Genomic DNA, 16938 nt, shown 5'->3' with positions numbered 1-16938 from the left:
GATACAGCATGGAAACAGGCCCTTCAGCCCACCAGGTCTGCACTGACCATCAACCACCCATTTACAATAATCCTACAATAATTCAATTTTTTATTCTCCCCACATTCTCGTCAACTCACCCTCAGATTCTACTACTCACCTACACACTAGGGGTATTGTACAGCGGCCAGTCAACCTACCAACCAGCATGTCCTTTGGATGTGGGAGGAAACCAGAGGACAGGGAGATGAACCACAGTCACATGGAGAATGTGCAAACTCCACACAGAGTGCACCGAGGTCAGGTTTGAACCTGGGTCTCTAGCACTGTGAGGCAGCAGCTCCACGAGCTGCACCACTGTGTCACCATGGGGCAGTAAAATTGATAAGATCTTTGACGTCCATCTGGGGGAGCTATCTTGATGCCACATTTTATCCCAAAGATAACGAAAGCACTTCTTCAGTACACCACTGGAATTTGGATTCAAGTTTTTGAAGCAGGATTTGAACTATATCCTCCAGACTTCTAGATGCATGTGCTGCCATCTGAGATGTTATTGGCATAACCTTGCAAACCCACTCATGCTAATTCACCTGCTGCAGGGCTGGCTCACCCAGGAACAAGGGCACAAGAAACTGGGAGCAAGAGTGGCCACCTGACCCCTCAATCCTCTGTCCACCAATCAACACGATCATGCTGATGTGTCCCAGGTCTCAACTCCTCTTCTGTGCCAGTCCCAAATTATCCTCAATTTCCCAATCTTTCAAAAATTCACCTCTCTCCTCTTTAAATACCTGCCTCTACAATCCAGAGATTCACCCCCCCGTGAGAAAAAAATTCCTCTGCACCATAGTTTTAAATGACCCCGCTCTTGTAACTAAGTTGTCTTGTTCAAGAGTCTCCCATTAGCAAAGGAAGATTGTTAAGAACACATCATTAATGATCTTTTTTTCCAGGGAGTGGGCCAATGGGGAGAAATAAGGGTGCTCACTTGCCCCATTATAGCAGTCCAAAATAAAAGAGTGAAACATAAGCTGCCTAACAGTGAATTTAAAGACAACACCAGAGCCACTTCTTTCTCTTTATAGGCTCGAAGGGCAGGTGTGAACATGCTGTCCATTTGTCTCCTCTGAGCTCATGATTTTCACTAGATGAGTGTCCTCGATCTCTATCCTTCTGACGGTCCGAGCCCCCTGAGGAACATTGCACCTTGTATTGTGCAAAATGAATAAGTCAGGTGTTTTTTTTAAGTTTCTGGCATGAGAAGATAAATAATGAGGGGAAGTCTGCACATGAACAGAAATTAAGCCCAAATAATGCTGATAGCTGGATAATAGTTCCAAGCCAAGCACGAAAAAGCCAGAGACATTACAACATCAAGGGCAATTTCCATTGTTAATGTCACTACATTTCTCCTGGTTGAAACATTCCTTTAGTTAGCAAGGAAGAAAGACTGAATGTACTAATGCTGTTGTGTTATGTTAGAATTTCATATTTGAATCGTTTTCATTTCATGTGGCAAAGCAATTTTATGGTTGAAGCAAAAATGAAACATAAAAAATGATAATTGACTTAACTCTAAGGACAGAGAAAAAAATGAGTTATAATACAAATTGGAGCCTTCTTCATACTGGAAAGGATTGACAACCATTGAAAGCTGGAGGTGCTGCTTTAATTAACTCAAAGCTGCACATTCTGAATAAAATACCATGTGAAGTGTTTATGTCCATGAGTTGAATAGATAAATCTTAATCACATTGTTGGTTAATTTAGTTGCAAATCTCCATGAAAAGCTCTTGCTGTACATGCAAAAACCTGCCTCTTCAAAGGGCAATTCTCCAAGTTCTGAAGGACTGAAGCAACAGAGGCATTTTTCACTGACTTTCATCCAGGATACATTTTAAATTAATCTCTACCAGTAGAGATTAATAAACATAAGAAATCAAAGCCATTCAGCCCCTAGAGTTTGCTTTGCCACTCAGTGTGATCACGGCTGCTCTGATCGTGGTTTTGAATGACACTTTATAGCCCAATCCTCTTGACTCTTCATTCCCCTACAGATCTGCTACCTTGACTCTAAGTAAACTCAGTGCTCGGCATCCATATCTCATATGTAAAAGGAAGCAACAGTAGGTCATCCAGATGAAAAACACGATGATGCTGGAGGAACTAGTAGGTCATCCATCCCTTCAAACCTGCTCTGCCATTCATTAAGATCATGTCCAACCTTAGCTACCATGGCACCTTTGTTCTGCTCTGTTCCCTCATCCTTTGAGTTCCTCAATCTCCAGAAACGTATCGATCTGCATTTTGAAAGAACACAACAATTAATCCTCCATGGGTTCTCTGTGGGACAGAGGGTTCCATAGATATTGAAACCCAGGACAAGAAATTCCTCATCATTTCATTCTTAAGTGATTGATCTGTTATCCTGAGAATCTGTCCCCATTTCAGCTTCTCAGCATCTGTCTCAAAATCATATATGTCTGCATGAGAGAGTATAACTTACTAGGTTCAGTCTCCCCTCATTATTTAGCCTCTCATCCCAGAAACTTAGAAAACGCCTGACTGATCCATATGAAATAAATACAGAAAGATGCAGGAGATTGAGGAGAATGTGAAAGGAGAAAAATAGAGAGGTTAATACTGTGGGTGAAGGCATTTCTTGGGCATTAGTAGGTCACTTGCTTGATTAGGTAACCCAGGCTGACATTTGCAGTAGAGAGGTCATCCTTCAGATGAGACCTTTAACCAAGGCCCCACTTGTTTGAAGGGTTAGAGGTCCCATAGCAATGTTAGAAAAAGATTGGACATGTTCTCACTGGTATTCTGGCTAACATTTATCTCTCAACCATGAGCACAGCTTAATTGGGTTTTATTGTATTTTGTGACATCTTGCAAAGCAAACTTGGCCACTGCACTTAATCGATTAGGGCAAAGCCCTTAAGTTCAAAGGAAGATCTGACATCACGAAAGGTGTTGCTTGAATACAATTTCTTTCCTTTAAGAAATGCTGTCAACATGAACTGAGCATGGAGATGCAGGGCATACACCTGCTACTTGGTCCTCACCAGGAACCTATCCCAAAGCAGTGCGCTGCTGGAATTCTGAAGTGGGTAATTATCCTTTAAGCAGTGAAGGGTGAGAGAGTTCTGGGCCTTAAGGGTGTTGAAGGTTATGGCAAATTACTTTCCTTCCATTTCACATATTCCATTTAACAAGCCTTTTACTCGGCCACAATAGGAGCCATGCAAGCTGGCAACAGCTGTGGCATCCTTGACATTATAAGATGGGCATGTTACTCGGCAATCCTCGATTGCACCCCATTCGGTCTGCAAAACACATCTAGTATGTTCCTAGCACTCAGCAATCAGAAACGGACCACACGTTTCAACTGGTTTATACCAGCAGTTACGTCCCTCCCCTTTTTATCTCGTTCTATCAGCACTTCCTAATACTCCTCACTCCCATTAAGCTCTCCTTCAATATATCTGTTCCATTTGCTCAAGCATTCCATGATGTAGAGGCTTCCACATTCTCACCACTCGAGTGAAGATGTTTCTCCTGAATTCCTTATAGGATTTATCAGTGATGTACATGTGCACCTCATCCAGCTTAAATTGAGATTGATCTGCCTCTGTCTCTATATTATCTCTGTATTGCAGTCGGGTCTTGATTCCACCCCCATGAACTACAGGTTTCTGCATGAGGCAAGCATTGACAGTAAACTACCTTTCAGATACTTATGGATTTTTTTTAAAATTCCACTCAGAACATTCAATTGTGTATTCCTGATTTTTTTTTATTCCAGTGCAAGTAAAGTGAGAATTAGTCATGCTGCAACGGGACTTTCCTTTGAACAAACTGGAATAGTAATCAATCTATATAAAGAGGGCACTATGCTATTGGAACCAACCAAAGGCGTAAATGTTAGATATATCAGGGGTCCCAAGGCGAGGTCATGGATGTCTTAATTAAGAGATACTGCAAAAGTCAGAGGCGAGAAAGTCTATTCAACCCGTTAGAATTCTAGAGAGAGCTTAACGTCATACAGGATCACATTACAACAGTAGCTACTCTTCAAATGTGCTTGATTTACTTTAAAACACCTTGGGATTCTGAGATTCTGCAAGTCTTTTTTTAAATGAAGCTAGATTGTGTGAAGAAAAAAATTAATGATGTCAGTCACTACAACTCTGAACCTGGCTTCCCAAATTTATCTCTATAAAATTTACGTAAGAACACAGTTGGCAAGCCAGGCACAAATTCCATGCATCATTGGGTTGATTTTCCGAATGAAGTTTTGGTTCAAAATCAACCATTCAAGCTAAAATACATTCATATAGTCATGAATATAAAATCTTTTATGAACCAGTGTATAATTGTCTATTAATTTTCCTCAAGTTGAAAAGTAAATGTAAAGGATAAATTTAAGAGTGGTAATTTGGTCCAGTTTCGTTATGTGCAGCTAGAAATGGGCTTATCACCAAGCCTATGTATTTATAATCGGAATGTCCATACATTACCTGTGAGTCACCCAAATGTAAGTATTTGATAATGTCTGAAAAAGCATGCATAACCTTTTATTAGTAAGATTTTCATAAATGTAATACAGTAGAAGATATTTCCAGCCTGAATACCACGGGACTGAGCAGTATTTTGAATGCAGATTTATTTCCATTGTAGATCTGTATACCCAATGTAATTTTTAAATGTTATTTGTGCGTTATGTTTTATTAGGAAATTAATACTACAAATTGATATAAAACTTTTAAAAGGTACTTGTATTTTTATTTATGTATTTACAAATAATACATAAATAATATATAATACATTTGCAAATAAATCTTACAGAGTCACTTGCTTTATGAAATTTGGTGATTGGATGTTCTTGGATAACGAGTATTAGGATTGTAGACCATTGACAGTGTTTTAAAATATTTTTCGAAGGTGCCTGTTAGTTTTCTTGAAGGAAATGAAAGGCTTAATTTTAAGAGTCACTTAGGCCCAGGACCAATTGACATAACCTTGTGTTTGATTTGATTGTGGTGACACCAAATTTCACACTTGGGGTTTGCAACAGTTTAGCAAGTTGTGCCCATGAGAACTGATCAAAGAATCCACCACATTATGTTTAATTTAGAATGATAATCTGGCTTTATCTTTTACTATAGCCCAAACAATCTTGAGATAATCAATGAGATGCTCCCTATTCTGGTGGAAGAATGAGTGGAATGGGATTGCTCTGAGAGCTGACAAAGACTTGATGGGCTGAATAACCACCTGTTCTATGAGGAATATGAATATGAGTTAAGAATCCAAAGCAATCCAGCCATTCTTTATATCTCTGATCCCTAACAAAGGTCATCAGCCTGCAGATAAGAAGGGCACACTGACAATGTGGCAGATCGAGTCCAAGCAGGTGAGCATGAGGGTCCGTGACCAGGAACTGGTTGGTGGCTCATGCCAGTTTTTATGCCACAGGATTACCCATGTTATGTCCTGCCATTGGAGTCTTAATCAGGCAATGGCACCCCTTTAAACAAGTATTTTTTCAGGGGTTTGATCCTTTTAAGCAATCAAAAGAAGTTTTGAAAGAATTATGCTATCCAGTTATCAGTCAGTATTCTTTTTCTTGCAGAGTGAAATCTATTTGAGAAGAAAACGTATTTAGCCAGCAAACAAAGTCTAAATATTGACAAACTTTTTTTATTGATTCATTTTTCAAGTTCTGGGCATTGCTGAGGGCAGTACTTGTTGCCCATCTCTAAATGCCTATCACTAATGTGGTAGTAAGCCACATTCTTGAACCATTGCAGTCTCTCTGAAGGTGTTCTTGGGCAGAAAGTTGTAGGATTTAGACCCACTGATAACAAAGAACCAGCGATATATTTCCTAGTCAATATAGTGTGTCACTTGGAAGGGATCATGCAGATGGTGGTGTTCCATGTAATTGCTGTCCTTGTCCTTCCTGGCGGTTGATGCCACAGGTTTGGGAGATGCTGTCACTGTAGCCACAGTGAGTAATTGCAGTGCACTGGCTGCAGTGTGCACTTGTCGTGGAGGAAAAGGATGTTGAGGATGGTTGACGGGATGCCAGTCAAGCAGCTGCTTTGTCCTGGAAGGCATCAAGCTTCTTGAGGGTTGTTGGAGCTGCACGCATCCAGACAAATGGAGAACATTCCCTCACACTCCTGAATTGTAGAATGACTTTGGGGTGCCCGGGGGTGAGCCACTTTCCACGGGATACCCAGCCTTTGACCTTCTCTTGTAGCAACTGTATTTTAAGTTGAGCTTTTGGCCTTTGGTGACCTCCAGAATGGTAGGGGACTCAATGATAGTAATGCAATTAAATGTCAAGGCTCTCTCTTAATATAAATGTTCATGGCCTGGCACTATTGTGATGCCTGTCTGTTCAGGCATGACTATCAGCCATGCCTGACTGACTGCTGCAGTTGGGGGTTGCCACCTGCTTCAAAAGGGCATCAATCATACTGGTGCCCAAGAAGAGCAGGGTGAGCTGCCTCAATGACTATCGCCCAGTAGCACTCACATCTATTGTGATGAGGTGCTTTGAGAGGTTGGTCATGGCTAGAATTAACTCCTGCCTGAGCAAGGACCTGGACGAGCTGCCATTTGCCTACCGCCACAACAGATCTACAACAGGCACAATCTCACTGGCTCTCCACTTGGCTTTGGAGCATTTAGACCACAGCAAAACATACATCAGGCTGCTGTTTACCGATTACAGCTCAGCGTTCAACACAATCATCCCTCTGTACTAATCAACAAGCTTCAAATTCTGTGCCTCTGTACCTCCTTCTGCAACTGGATCCTTAACTTCCTTATCGGGAGACCATAGTCAGTGCGGATCGGTAGTAACATCTCCTCTTCTCTGGCAATCAACACAGGTGCACCTCAAGGATGCATGCTTAGCCCACTGCTCTATTCTCTCTACACTCATGACTGTGTGGCTAAGCACAGCTCAAATGCCATCTATAAATTCACTGATGACACTTGTTGTTGGCAGAATCTCAGATGGCGATGAGGAGGTGTGTAGGAGTGAGATAGATCGGCTGGTTTGAGTGGTTGTCGCAACAACAACCTCATACTCAGTGTCAGCAAGACCAAGGAATTGATTGTGGACTTCAGGAAGGGGAAGTCGGGAGAACACACACCAGTCCTCATTGAGGGGTCATTGGTGGAAAGGGTGAGCAGCTTCACAGTTCCTGGGCATCAAACATCTCAGAGGATCTATCTTGGGCCCAACATGTTGATGCAATCATGAAGAAGGCACGTCAGTGGCTCTCTTTCATTAGGAGTTTGAGGAGATTTGGTACATCACCAAAGACTGTTACAAATTTCTACAGTTGTACAGTGGAAAGCATTCTCACTGATTGCATCACCGCCTGGTATGGAGGCTCCAATATTCAGGATCAAAAGAGGCTGCAGATGGTTGTAGACTCACGGGCACAACCCTCCCTGCCATTGAGGACATCTTCAAGAGGCAGTGCCTCAAGAAGGCAGCATTCATCATGAAGGACCTTCGCCACCCGGGACATGCCCTCTTCACGTTACTACCATCGGGGAGAGGTACAGAAAGCCTGAAGACCCACACTCAATGTTTCAGGAACAGCTTCTTCCCCTCTGCCATCAGATTTCTGGATGGTCCATGAACCCATGAACACTACCTCATTATTCCTCTTTAGCACTATTTATTTATTTTCGTAACTTATAGTATTTTTATGTCTTTATGTCTTGCACTGTACGCTGCCTCAAAACAACAGATTTCACGATATATGTCAGTGATAATAAACCTGATTCTGATTCTAACTGTTGTCAAGGTCTTGCTGCTGAAGGCACGGATAGCTTCGTTTGCTGACGAGTAGAATGGAATTGAACATAATGCAGTCATTAGGGAAGTTTACCACTTCAGACCTGATGATGGGAGGAAGGTTATTGTTGAAGCAGCTGAAGATGGTTGGGCCAAGGACGCTGCTCTGAGAAACCCCTGCAGTGACGCACTGGACTTAGGATGATTGACCTCTGACAACCAGAACCAGCTTCCTTTGTGTGAGGTGTGGCTCCAGCTATTGTAGTGTTTTCCCTTTGATGCGCATTGCCTTCACTTTTACCAAGGGTCCTTAATGCCGCACTCTGTCAAATACTGTCAAGGGCAGACACTCTACCTTCAGCTCTGGAATTCAGTACTTTGGTCAGTGAATTGGTGAGCAGGTTGTTGGAGAGTAGGTGCTGCTTAAGCTTGTACTGTTCCTGGGGCATAAGGTTATGCTGGTGACTTTCTGTTTGTTTCATTCTCAGTTTCAGTTGTGTGTCAGTCATTGTTTCCCAGACAAAAGTCCACTTCACCTCTTGAGGTGGTTCCACCATTTAGATCTGTAATCTGTACCTTAACTCTTCACCTTTCTTGGCTCTGTAGACCTTCATGACCAGACCTAATATCTAACTCTATTTTGAAATCTTCAGTTGATGTCCCATCCCACCACAACAGTTTTTCGGGGAAGCAATTTGTAGGTTTTCCATCATGATTTCATGTTCAGAAGTGGTTCATGGCATTAGTCCCATTCTGATCTGTCTGATCAACCTCCTTCTTGATATCTCTACTCTGCATGCTACCGCACAGGGGACTTCACCAGTCATGACAAAAGGCATCATTATAACTGTGCTGGTGATTGCAACTTGAGCAATTAGTACAGATGTTACAGTAGCTGGTAATAATTTGTTGTTTAAAATCTGTAGCTGTGTCCAGGGGTCTTGTTTGCCTGTTCTACAGCAGGTCTGTGTATACCATCTAGTGAAGAACTTCCCTCAGCTAATTTTACCAGAGAGGTTAACTAATCATTCGTTTATTGACAAAACCTTTTTTGTGAATGGCAGTTCAATTTAAGTACTTAGCTACTAATTAAAATCCAAAAATAATGAGTTCTATAAACCATTTTGTGTTGTTTCAACATGATCATCTTGGAGTACAATGACTGTTGATACTTGAGTACAGATGGATGAACCAGTCCTTCTTCTGTGGAATAAATTCTAAATTGATTATTATCTTTATTTGTACTTATTTGCAGAAGAAAATAACATGGATATCATGTTTTCCTTAGTCCCCAAAGTCAGCCCAAAACACCTTTATGTCTGTTCATTATTAATCAGTGCACCACACCAAAACTCATTTGAGTGATTAGAGTGCATGTTATAATAAATTGCTTGGCTATTGTGGTGCAAAATAAACAAAGACAGCAGTAATGAACATTTCACTTGAAACTCATCTTAATTGCTCTTCTCAAATTACCAGGGGCTCATTGTGAGACAGAAGTTGATGAATGCTCTTCAAACCCATGCAAGCATGGAAGCATCTGCAATGATTATGTTGGATATTATAATTGCAACTGTCCCATTGGTAAGTTGGACCAGTTTTTGTTTTCACCAAAGTATTACAAGTTAACTTATGAGAACAGGTTGTGAACGTTAACTTGTATATCCTTGATTCAGAATATTAAGGAGTGATCCAATTGAGGTATTTAAGACGTTTGCAGCAGTTCTGGAGGAAGCAAAGAAAACTGTTTCCATTGGCAGGGGTGTCCAAAATGAAGGTTCTGTTCAGATACAGAGTCACAGAGTAATATAGCATGGAAATGGGCCCTTGTGCTCTCATTAATTTTTCTCCCTGCAGATAGGAGCATATAACTGAAGCTGATATTCCTGAGGAAGTCACACAATCAATTGAATGAGATGTTAAACTGGGTGCCTGATTGCCTTTTATTTCATTTTTAATTACATTCCAGTGTTCTTTGGGAAGAGATGTCCAGATTCCAATAGCACAGAAAAAGGACCTTCAGCCCAACTTGCCCATGCCGACCAAGATGCCTATCTAAGCTGGTCCCATTTGCCTGCATTTGCCCAGATCCATGTCCAATCCACGTACCTGTCCAAGTGTCTTTTAAATGTTGTTGTTGCACCTGCCTCAACCACTTCCTCTGGTAGCTTTTTCCATATACCCACCACCGTCTGCATGAAGAAGTTGCTCCTCAGGTCCCTTTTAAATCTTTTCCCTCTCACCTTAAACCAATGCCCTCAAGTTTTTGATTCCCTTTCCTTGAGAAAAAGACTGTATGCATTCACCCAATCTATGCCCCTCATGATTTTATATAAGTCTATAAGGTCACCCCTCAGTCTCCTACACTTAAAGGAATAAAGTCCTAGCCTGCCCAACCTCTCCCTATAACTCACCTATAACTCAGGCCCTTAAGTCCTGTCAAAATTCTCATAAATCTTATTGTATTACTGAATCTCTCATGGATGGTTTTGTCACACGGAATACTCCCAAACTTTCCTGGTTCTCTCTCATCCTGAAAACATCTTAAAGCCTCAGCTCATCTAAAAATCTCATATTCTTAGAAACAGCTGTGCCATATATTCAGTCATGACAGGAAGCACTTCCTGGAATCTAGAACTCTCTTCCCAAAGAACACTCGAATTTAATTAAAAATTCAAAATGGAGATAAAGTGCAATCAGGCACCCAGTTTAATATCTCATTCAACTGATTGCACTACTTCCTCAGCACTGCACTGGAATATCAGCAAGTTATGTGTTCCTATCTGCAGGGAGACTAACTAATGAGAGCAGAAGGCCCTGAATGAGGGTGGTGAGGAGATTTAATAGAATGGTACCTGGAATGAGACTTGAATACACAACCTTCTAACCTAGAATTTGGAACCAGACCTGATGCGCTATCCATTGCCAAATGTTCAAAATTAAGATGGAATTTCACTGAAAGATGAATTACTGTCAGTGTAATGTGGGGCGTTATACCTGTCTTTCTTCTCAGAGCAGGAAGATTCGGTAACATTTTTTGTTTCATGCATTTTCTCTGGAATTGGTTTCTTTGGCAGATGAAAGCTCCCTGCCAACCTGTTTGTGAAAGATTTTCCAGCAGGAGGGTAGACTGGCATAATTCCCAGTTCTGGCTGTCAAACCCAAAATCCCCAAAGCAATTTAAAAACAATGTCATGAATGCTCGGGTCTGACTGTGAGGTGTGGGTGATAGGTTTCCGGCAGGGTGTTGCAAGCTAATAATAGTTCTATTTCCTCCAATCTAGTGTACTTCATTCAATGCTCACAATGTGGTCTCCTCTACACTGGGGAATTCAAATACAGTTTGGGTGACTGCTTTGCAGGAGGCTTTTATGTAATCTGTAAGAGCAGTTGTAAGTGACTTTAGTTCTCTGGCCTACTCCCACTCTGACCCTTTGGCCTCATAGTTCGGTGTAAGGCCTTTGATCTTTGGCCTCTCACACTGTTCCAACAAACCTCAATGTAAGCTCATGAAACAGCACCTCAATTTCTGACTCGATATACCACAGTCCTCAGGATTCAACACACAATTCAATTGTTTTGGGAAATCAGGTATTCCAGCCTCTGTATTTCACATTTGCTTTTTTTCTCTCTCTCCCTCACTCCTCTTCTGGTAGTTTCAGATATCAATTGTCTCCTTTTGTTATTCCCAAGCCTTTGCCATTCTCCTTCAGCAGGCATCACCACCACTCAATTTTCCCTGTCTCCACCCTATCCCAGATCTTTCCTTTTGTTCTCTCTGCCCCTTCCCCACCTTCCATTGCAACTCAAACCTTTCTTTACCCTTGACTGTTCTCAGTTTAAATGAAAAATTTCTGATGTAAAATGTAAACTCCACAGGGTGAATCTGTCTTGAAGTTTGTGGGTTTTTTTTGTGTTAGATCTCCAGCATTTGGAGCATTTTACTTTAGGATAACAGTTATGATCTGTTTTCACTGGGGAGGTTGGAGAATAACTTGTCCCAATTACATGAAAATAGCATCATTGTGGTCAAAGAATTTTCTTTCCCATCCGAAGTTCACCACATTTTGGCTTTCTGGTATTTAGTCCTTTGAAGTTTACCATTCCCTCCTTGTGCTAATTGTCCGAAACTTCAGTACTTTAGAATTTCCGGCATATTCAGCTTAATCCTATCTGAAGCTCATCCATGTCCTCACTGGGGCTGAGTCCCATTTATCTATCACCTCTATCTTCAATGACCTAAATGGTATCTTCAAATTTAAAATTTCTGTCCTTATATTTAAGTCCTCACATGATCTTGACTTTCCCATCCTTTCCACTCATCCAGTCTCACAACCTATACAACCTTTAACTCCAGTATATTAACCCTTTTCCTGAGGCCTACAGTCAGTGACCACGACTTCAGCAGCCTCAGTCCCACGCTCTTAGAACACCCTTCCCAGACCCCTCCTCCTCTCTACTTTAATGTCTCTTTCTTTAATACCTCCCATAAAATGTCATCCCATTGATGGAACTGGTGGAATCTTCTCAAACGTCGCTCTCTCATCGTAGCATCCATTTTCCCTACCTTCCTGCGAAACACCACTGGGTAGCTTTCAAATGTCGAAAGCCCTGACATAATTGCAAGTTGTGGGAAAGATTAAGGATGTTCACCTACATGAATTTGAAAGTTACTTGCATACGAAGACACTTTACAAAGCTGTGTTTTCATCATTGCATTCTAGTTACTTTGCTAATCACAGGGAACCTGTTTGGCTCTTTTATGAGCATCAAAAGGTAACAGAAATTGAATTACAATCCATATTTCCCCACAGAGCATCTTATATCATCAAAATGCAAACCAGAATGATTTAGAATTTTATAATGTAAATGGTAGCCTATGCGATCTTTGCAACACTGCCAAGAAACCAGAATCAAATGGCACTGGAAGGAATGCTGCAATGGCAGTGGTAAAAAAAGTTTCATACTTGTAACAGAATGGGAACTGCAAGGTGCACAGGAAGGCATCATACTTTAATCGCTTTCTTGAAAGGAATGCAAGCCTAGTCTTTGCAGCCTGTCCTCGTAATTCTATCCTTTAGCCACAGCCTCATTTTAATGTACCTGTGCAGTCTTTCCCAGGTTAATAGTTCCTTCATGAGGTGCAGTGTACAATAACTAAATGTGATTAACCAGAGCTTGATACAGCAGTGTTATTTCTACCCCTTCATATTCCAGTCCTCTTGTGATTCAGGCCACTATCAATTTGGCAGTTTAGTTATTTTGTTTGTGCCCCATGACCAGAAACAATTGGCAGCTTGCAGCTCTGAAGACAATATTGTTTTGTATCGATATTTTGGATACCATTTATTGGCATTCAATACTAATCACTAGAAGATAGGTGAGGAGGGTTTTGCAAGGTTGAGTGGGCTGGGAGCAGCTTTGCCATGTCTGAATTCAGTGCCCATTATGATGCTGGATCTGCCCTGTTTTATTCTTTCTCTGTTTCAGCATTTTGGTAATATTCTTGAATGTTTTTGTTCTATCTCACCTTAGAGGGCATTTAAGGGTCATGGCTTGAGTGGTTTTGGTCAATGCTGACTGCCAAATGGGTTACTCTGCAATGGTAGTGGTGTCGAATATCACGGGTAGGTGATTAGACTCTCTGTTGGCTGTTGTCTGGCAATTGAGTGACGCAAATGTCACTTGTAACTTGTCAGCCTATGCCTGAATGTTGTCTGTGTCTTGCTGCTTGCAGGCATGGACTGCTTCACTTGCAGAGGTGTTGTGAATATAACAGAACATTTTGCAATCATCAGTCAATATCACCACTTCTGACCTTGTGATGGAAAGAAAATCATTGATGAAGCAGCTGAAGATCATTGGGCCTAGGACATGCCCTGATGCAATGATGTCCTGGGGCTGGGACAAATGACCTCCAATACTCACAACCATTTTCTTCTGTGAACGTGCAACTCCAACTCCCTTTGATGCTCACTGCCTTCAATTTTATCCAGGGCTTCATGGTGCCAAATTTGGTTCAACGCTGCCATGGTATAAAGGGCCTCCACTCTTGCTCATCTCTAGAACTGAGTCCTTGTTTGGACCAAGGTTGTGATGAGGTCTGTAGTAGAGCACTCCTGGCGAAGCCCTAACTGGGCATAAGTAGGCAGGTTATTGCTGCTTGATAGCACTGTTGACAATGCTTTTCATCACTTCGCTGATGACTGAGAGTGGTGCTTGTTTTCTGAATATGTTCAGAATGATCTGATCAAAGTCTTTAAAATGCTGAAAGGATTCAATAGTTCTTATCAGGACTCATAGGAAAAGAGTGTAATTGAGATAGGAGAAAGTCTCTAACTTGTAAATATCGGAAAATATGAGTTTTTGGTAAACTATATTTGGCTGACAATTGTTCAAACGAAGAAAGATTTCCTCCAACAAACAGATCCTGAAAACAAGTAATACCTGATTTGTCCCACTCGTTAAACACTACATCAGTCATAGAAGGTTTAAAAAAACAATTAGAAAAAATGGACTAGACAAAGAAAATCTTGGTAAGCCAAAATATTTTCTAAATTGTAACCAAATCCTCAAAGCATGTTTAACTACTAAATTATCAGTTAGTTTACTTAATGATAAAGGAAGTGAAGAGCCAAGCAAAGAAATAATAGAAATTTTTTTAACAGAGTTAGCTTCCAAAGAAACCCCTACTGGACAGGCCTCATGATTAATGTAATGTAGCCAAAGCATAAGATTTTGTATATTGATTGCCCAGTAATAGAGCCTAAAATTAGGTAAGGCTAAACCTCCATTCTTTTTAACCTTCTGAAAGTGAGCTTTATTTAATCTAGGATGTTTATTTAATCTAGGATGTAATTTTTAATTTGGAGCCTTTTTATGATGGCTCAATATCTAATATTTATGACAGGTTATTAGGAATGAGTAAGGCTCCTTTAGATAAAATTAAAAATGCTTGGGAATAAGACTTGCAGATTTCAATTTCTGAGGAAACTTGGAATGAAATTTTTAAACTGGTCAATGCTTCATTATTATGTGCCCGTCACTCTCTCCTTCAATTTAAAGTGGTCCATAGAGCTCACTTGTCTAAAGACAAGCTATCCCGTTTTTATCTGGATATATCTCCTTATTGTGATAAATGCAATAACAGAGAGGCTTCTTTAATTCATGTGTTTTGGACATGTCAGAGTCTTAAAAAATATTGGACAGAGGTGTTTCAGACTTTTTCTGTGCTCTTTAAGATAAATTTTAAACTTAATCCTTTGACTGCATTATTTGGGATTGTAGGAGAAAAAGACATTACTTTGGAGGCTTCTGATCTACACATTCTGGCTTTTATTTCTCTTATAGCCAGAAGGGCAGTGTTGCTTAAATGGAAGGAAGTCACTCCGCCTACTCATGCTCAATGGTTACGGGATGTTATTTCATACCTAAATTTAGAGAAGATCCATTGTTCAATTTCTGAATCTAACTTAGACTTTCAAAAGCTGTGGGAACCTTTTTTGAACTATTTTCAAAACCTTTGATCTGGTAGCTAAAGTACAGATGTTGGCTGATATTGTTATGTATCCAGGATTTTTCCTTGTCATTTTTTTTATTAAAGAGCTCCGGTCCTGGTAGTGGGTTTAGGGTTTTTTTCAATAATAAAATTATTCCAATTTATTTGTTATTAATTAGTTACCATGTGTGATTATTAATCTAGAGTATTGTGACTTCAAGTGTGATTTAACACAATGCATTTTGTAGTACTTTTTCTTCTTTTTGATTCATGTACTCTGTACTTTCTTTGTGGAATTAATAAAATATTGTAAAAGAAATGATTCAATAGAATTGAAGCAGATAAACAATTTTCTCTGATGGAACAACCAAGAATGCAGCAACGGAATCAGATTCAGAATTATTATTGACAGAACCTCAACATTAAAGCTGGGTCATTTAGGAGGTAAATCAGGAAGCAGATTTTCACACAAAACGCAGCAAACATCTGGAACTTACTCCCCTAAAAGTCTGTCGAGTGCAATTATGTTAAGGCTGAGGGATAGTGAAGAAAATGTAAGCCATGGTCTCAGTGAATTGTGGAACAGGGTGGGAAGACTGAAATGCCTCCTCCTATTCCTATTGGAGGGGAATTCACCACCTTAGGTGGGTCATGTTGAAATATCTTTGTCTAGTGGGTGCAACTGCAGCATTAAATCTTCAGATTGTGGCATGCCACAACATTGGGTGCGCTGGACTAAATGCTCGTTCCCTTCATTACAGGAATACTTGTGTGCAACAGGAGTAATGACCTGTGTGCATGGCAGGAAGGAGAATATATAATGCTGGTAATCCACAGGGATGATAGAAAGTAAAAAGGTGTTCTCAGACATCTTATTAGGAGGCTGCAGTGATTTTCTTAAAAAACTGGGGCAATGCAGAATGCATGAAAGAAAACTGACAGAATACGTGAGCATCCTCTGGAGGCTTGCAGCCGGTTTTCATCAAATGAGCAATTTTGTAAGGCATTGTATAAGTGGCTTTTGTGGGCTAATGAAGTGTGATATCTCAGTTTAGATCAGTGTCCTTGTTTACAAAATCCTCTTACATTTTGCCTGCTTACTTCTCAGATCACACCAGGGGAAAAAAAAACACACAAGAAGTCCTCAGGCACCACAGTGGCACAGCTATTAGGGTACTTCCTCACAACTCCAGTGATCTGGGTTCAGTCTTGACCTCTGGTGCTGTCTGTGTGGAGATGGCACATTCTCCCATTGATCCATTGATCAAGTCAGTTTCCTCTGGTGCTACAGGTCTTCCAGTTTCCTCCTACATCCCAAAAAAAGTGCTGTTTATAGATAGATTGGCAGCTTTTCCCTTGGTCTGTAGGTGAGTGGCAGAATCTGGGGGGGGCGGGTAGCTGATGGAAATGTAGGGAGAATAAAATAAGTTAGAGTAGGATTTGTGTAAGAATAAGGGCTTGAGCATTGATGGGCTGAAGGGCAATCAGTCCACATATAACAGGAGAGGATTCTGTTTATTTTTTTCAGTGTTCTAGTACTGTGATATAGAGATGACATTCTGGGAATGTTGGCATTGTGGTTAAATTACTTCACCAATAATCTAGAGGTTTAAAACACATGAGTTCA

General features: G+C 40.7%; 1 protein-coding gene across 1 annotated transcript in view; it reads left to right on the top strand.

Annotated features, from left to right (window-relative positions):
• LOC127574966 (protein eyes shut homolog) overlaps positions 1-16938 on the top strand; it is a 94259-nt gene that overhangs the window by 41915 nt on the left and 35406 nt on the right. The window contains exon 2 of the mRNA XM_052024535.1: positions 9293-9397. Coding sequence (XP_051880495.1) covers positions 9293-9397 — 105 coding nt within the window. The remainder of the gene's footprint in view (positions 1-9292; positions 9398-16938) is intronic.

This window comes from Pristis pectinata, chromosome 10 (assembly GCF_009764475.1).
Source record: "Pristis pectinata isolate sPriPec2 chromosome 10, sPriPec2.1.pri, whole genome shotgun sequence".
Lineage (NCBI taxonomy): Eukaryota > Metazoa > Chordata > Chondrichthyes > Rhinopristiformes > Pristidae > Pristis > Pristis pectinata.
The sequence above is the reverse complement of the archived record's forward strand: the minus strand, read 5'-3'. Positions and strand labels throughout refer to the sequence as shown.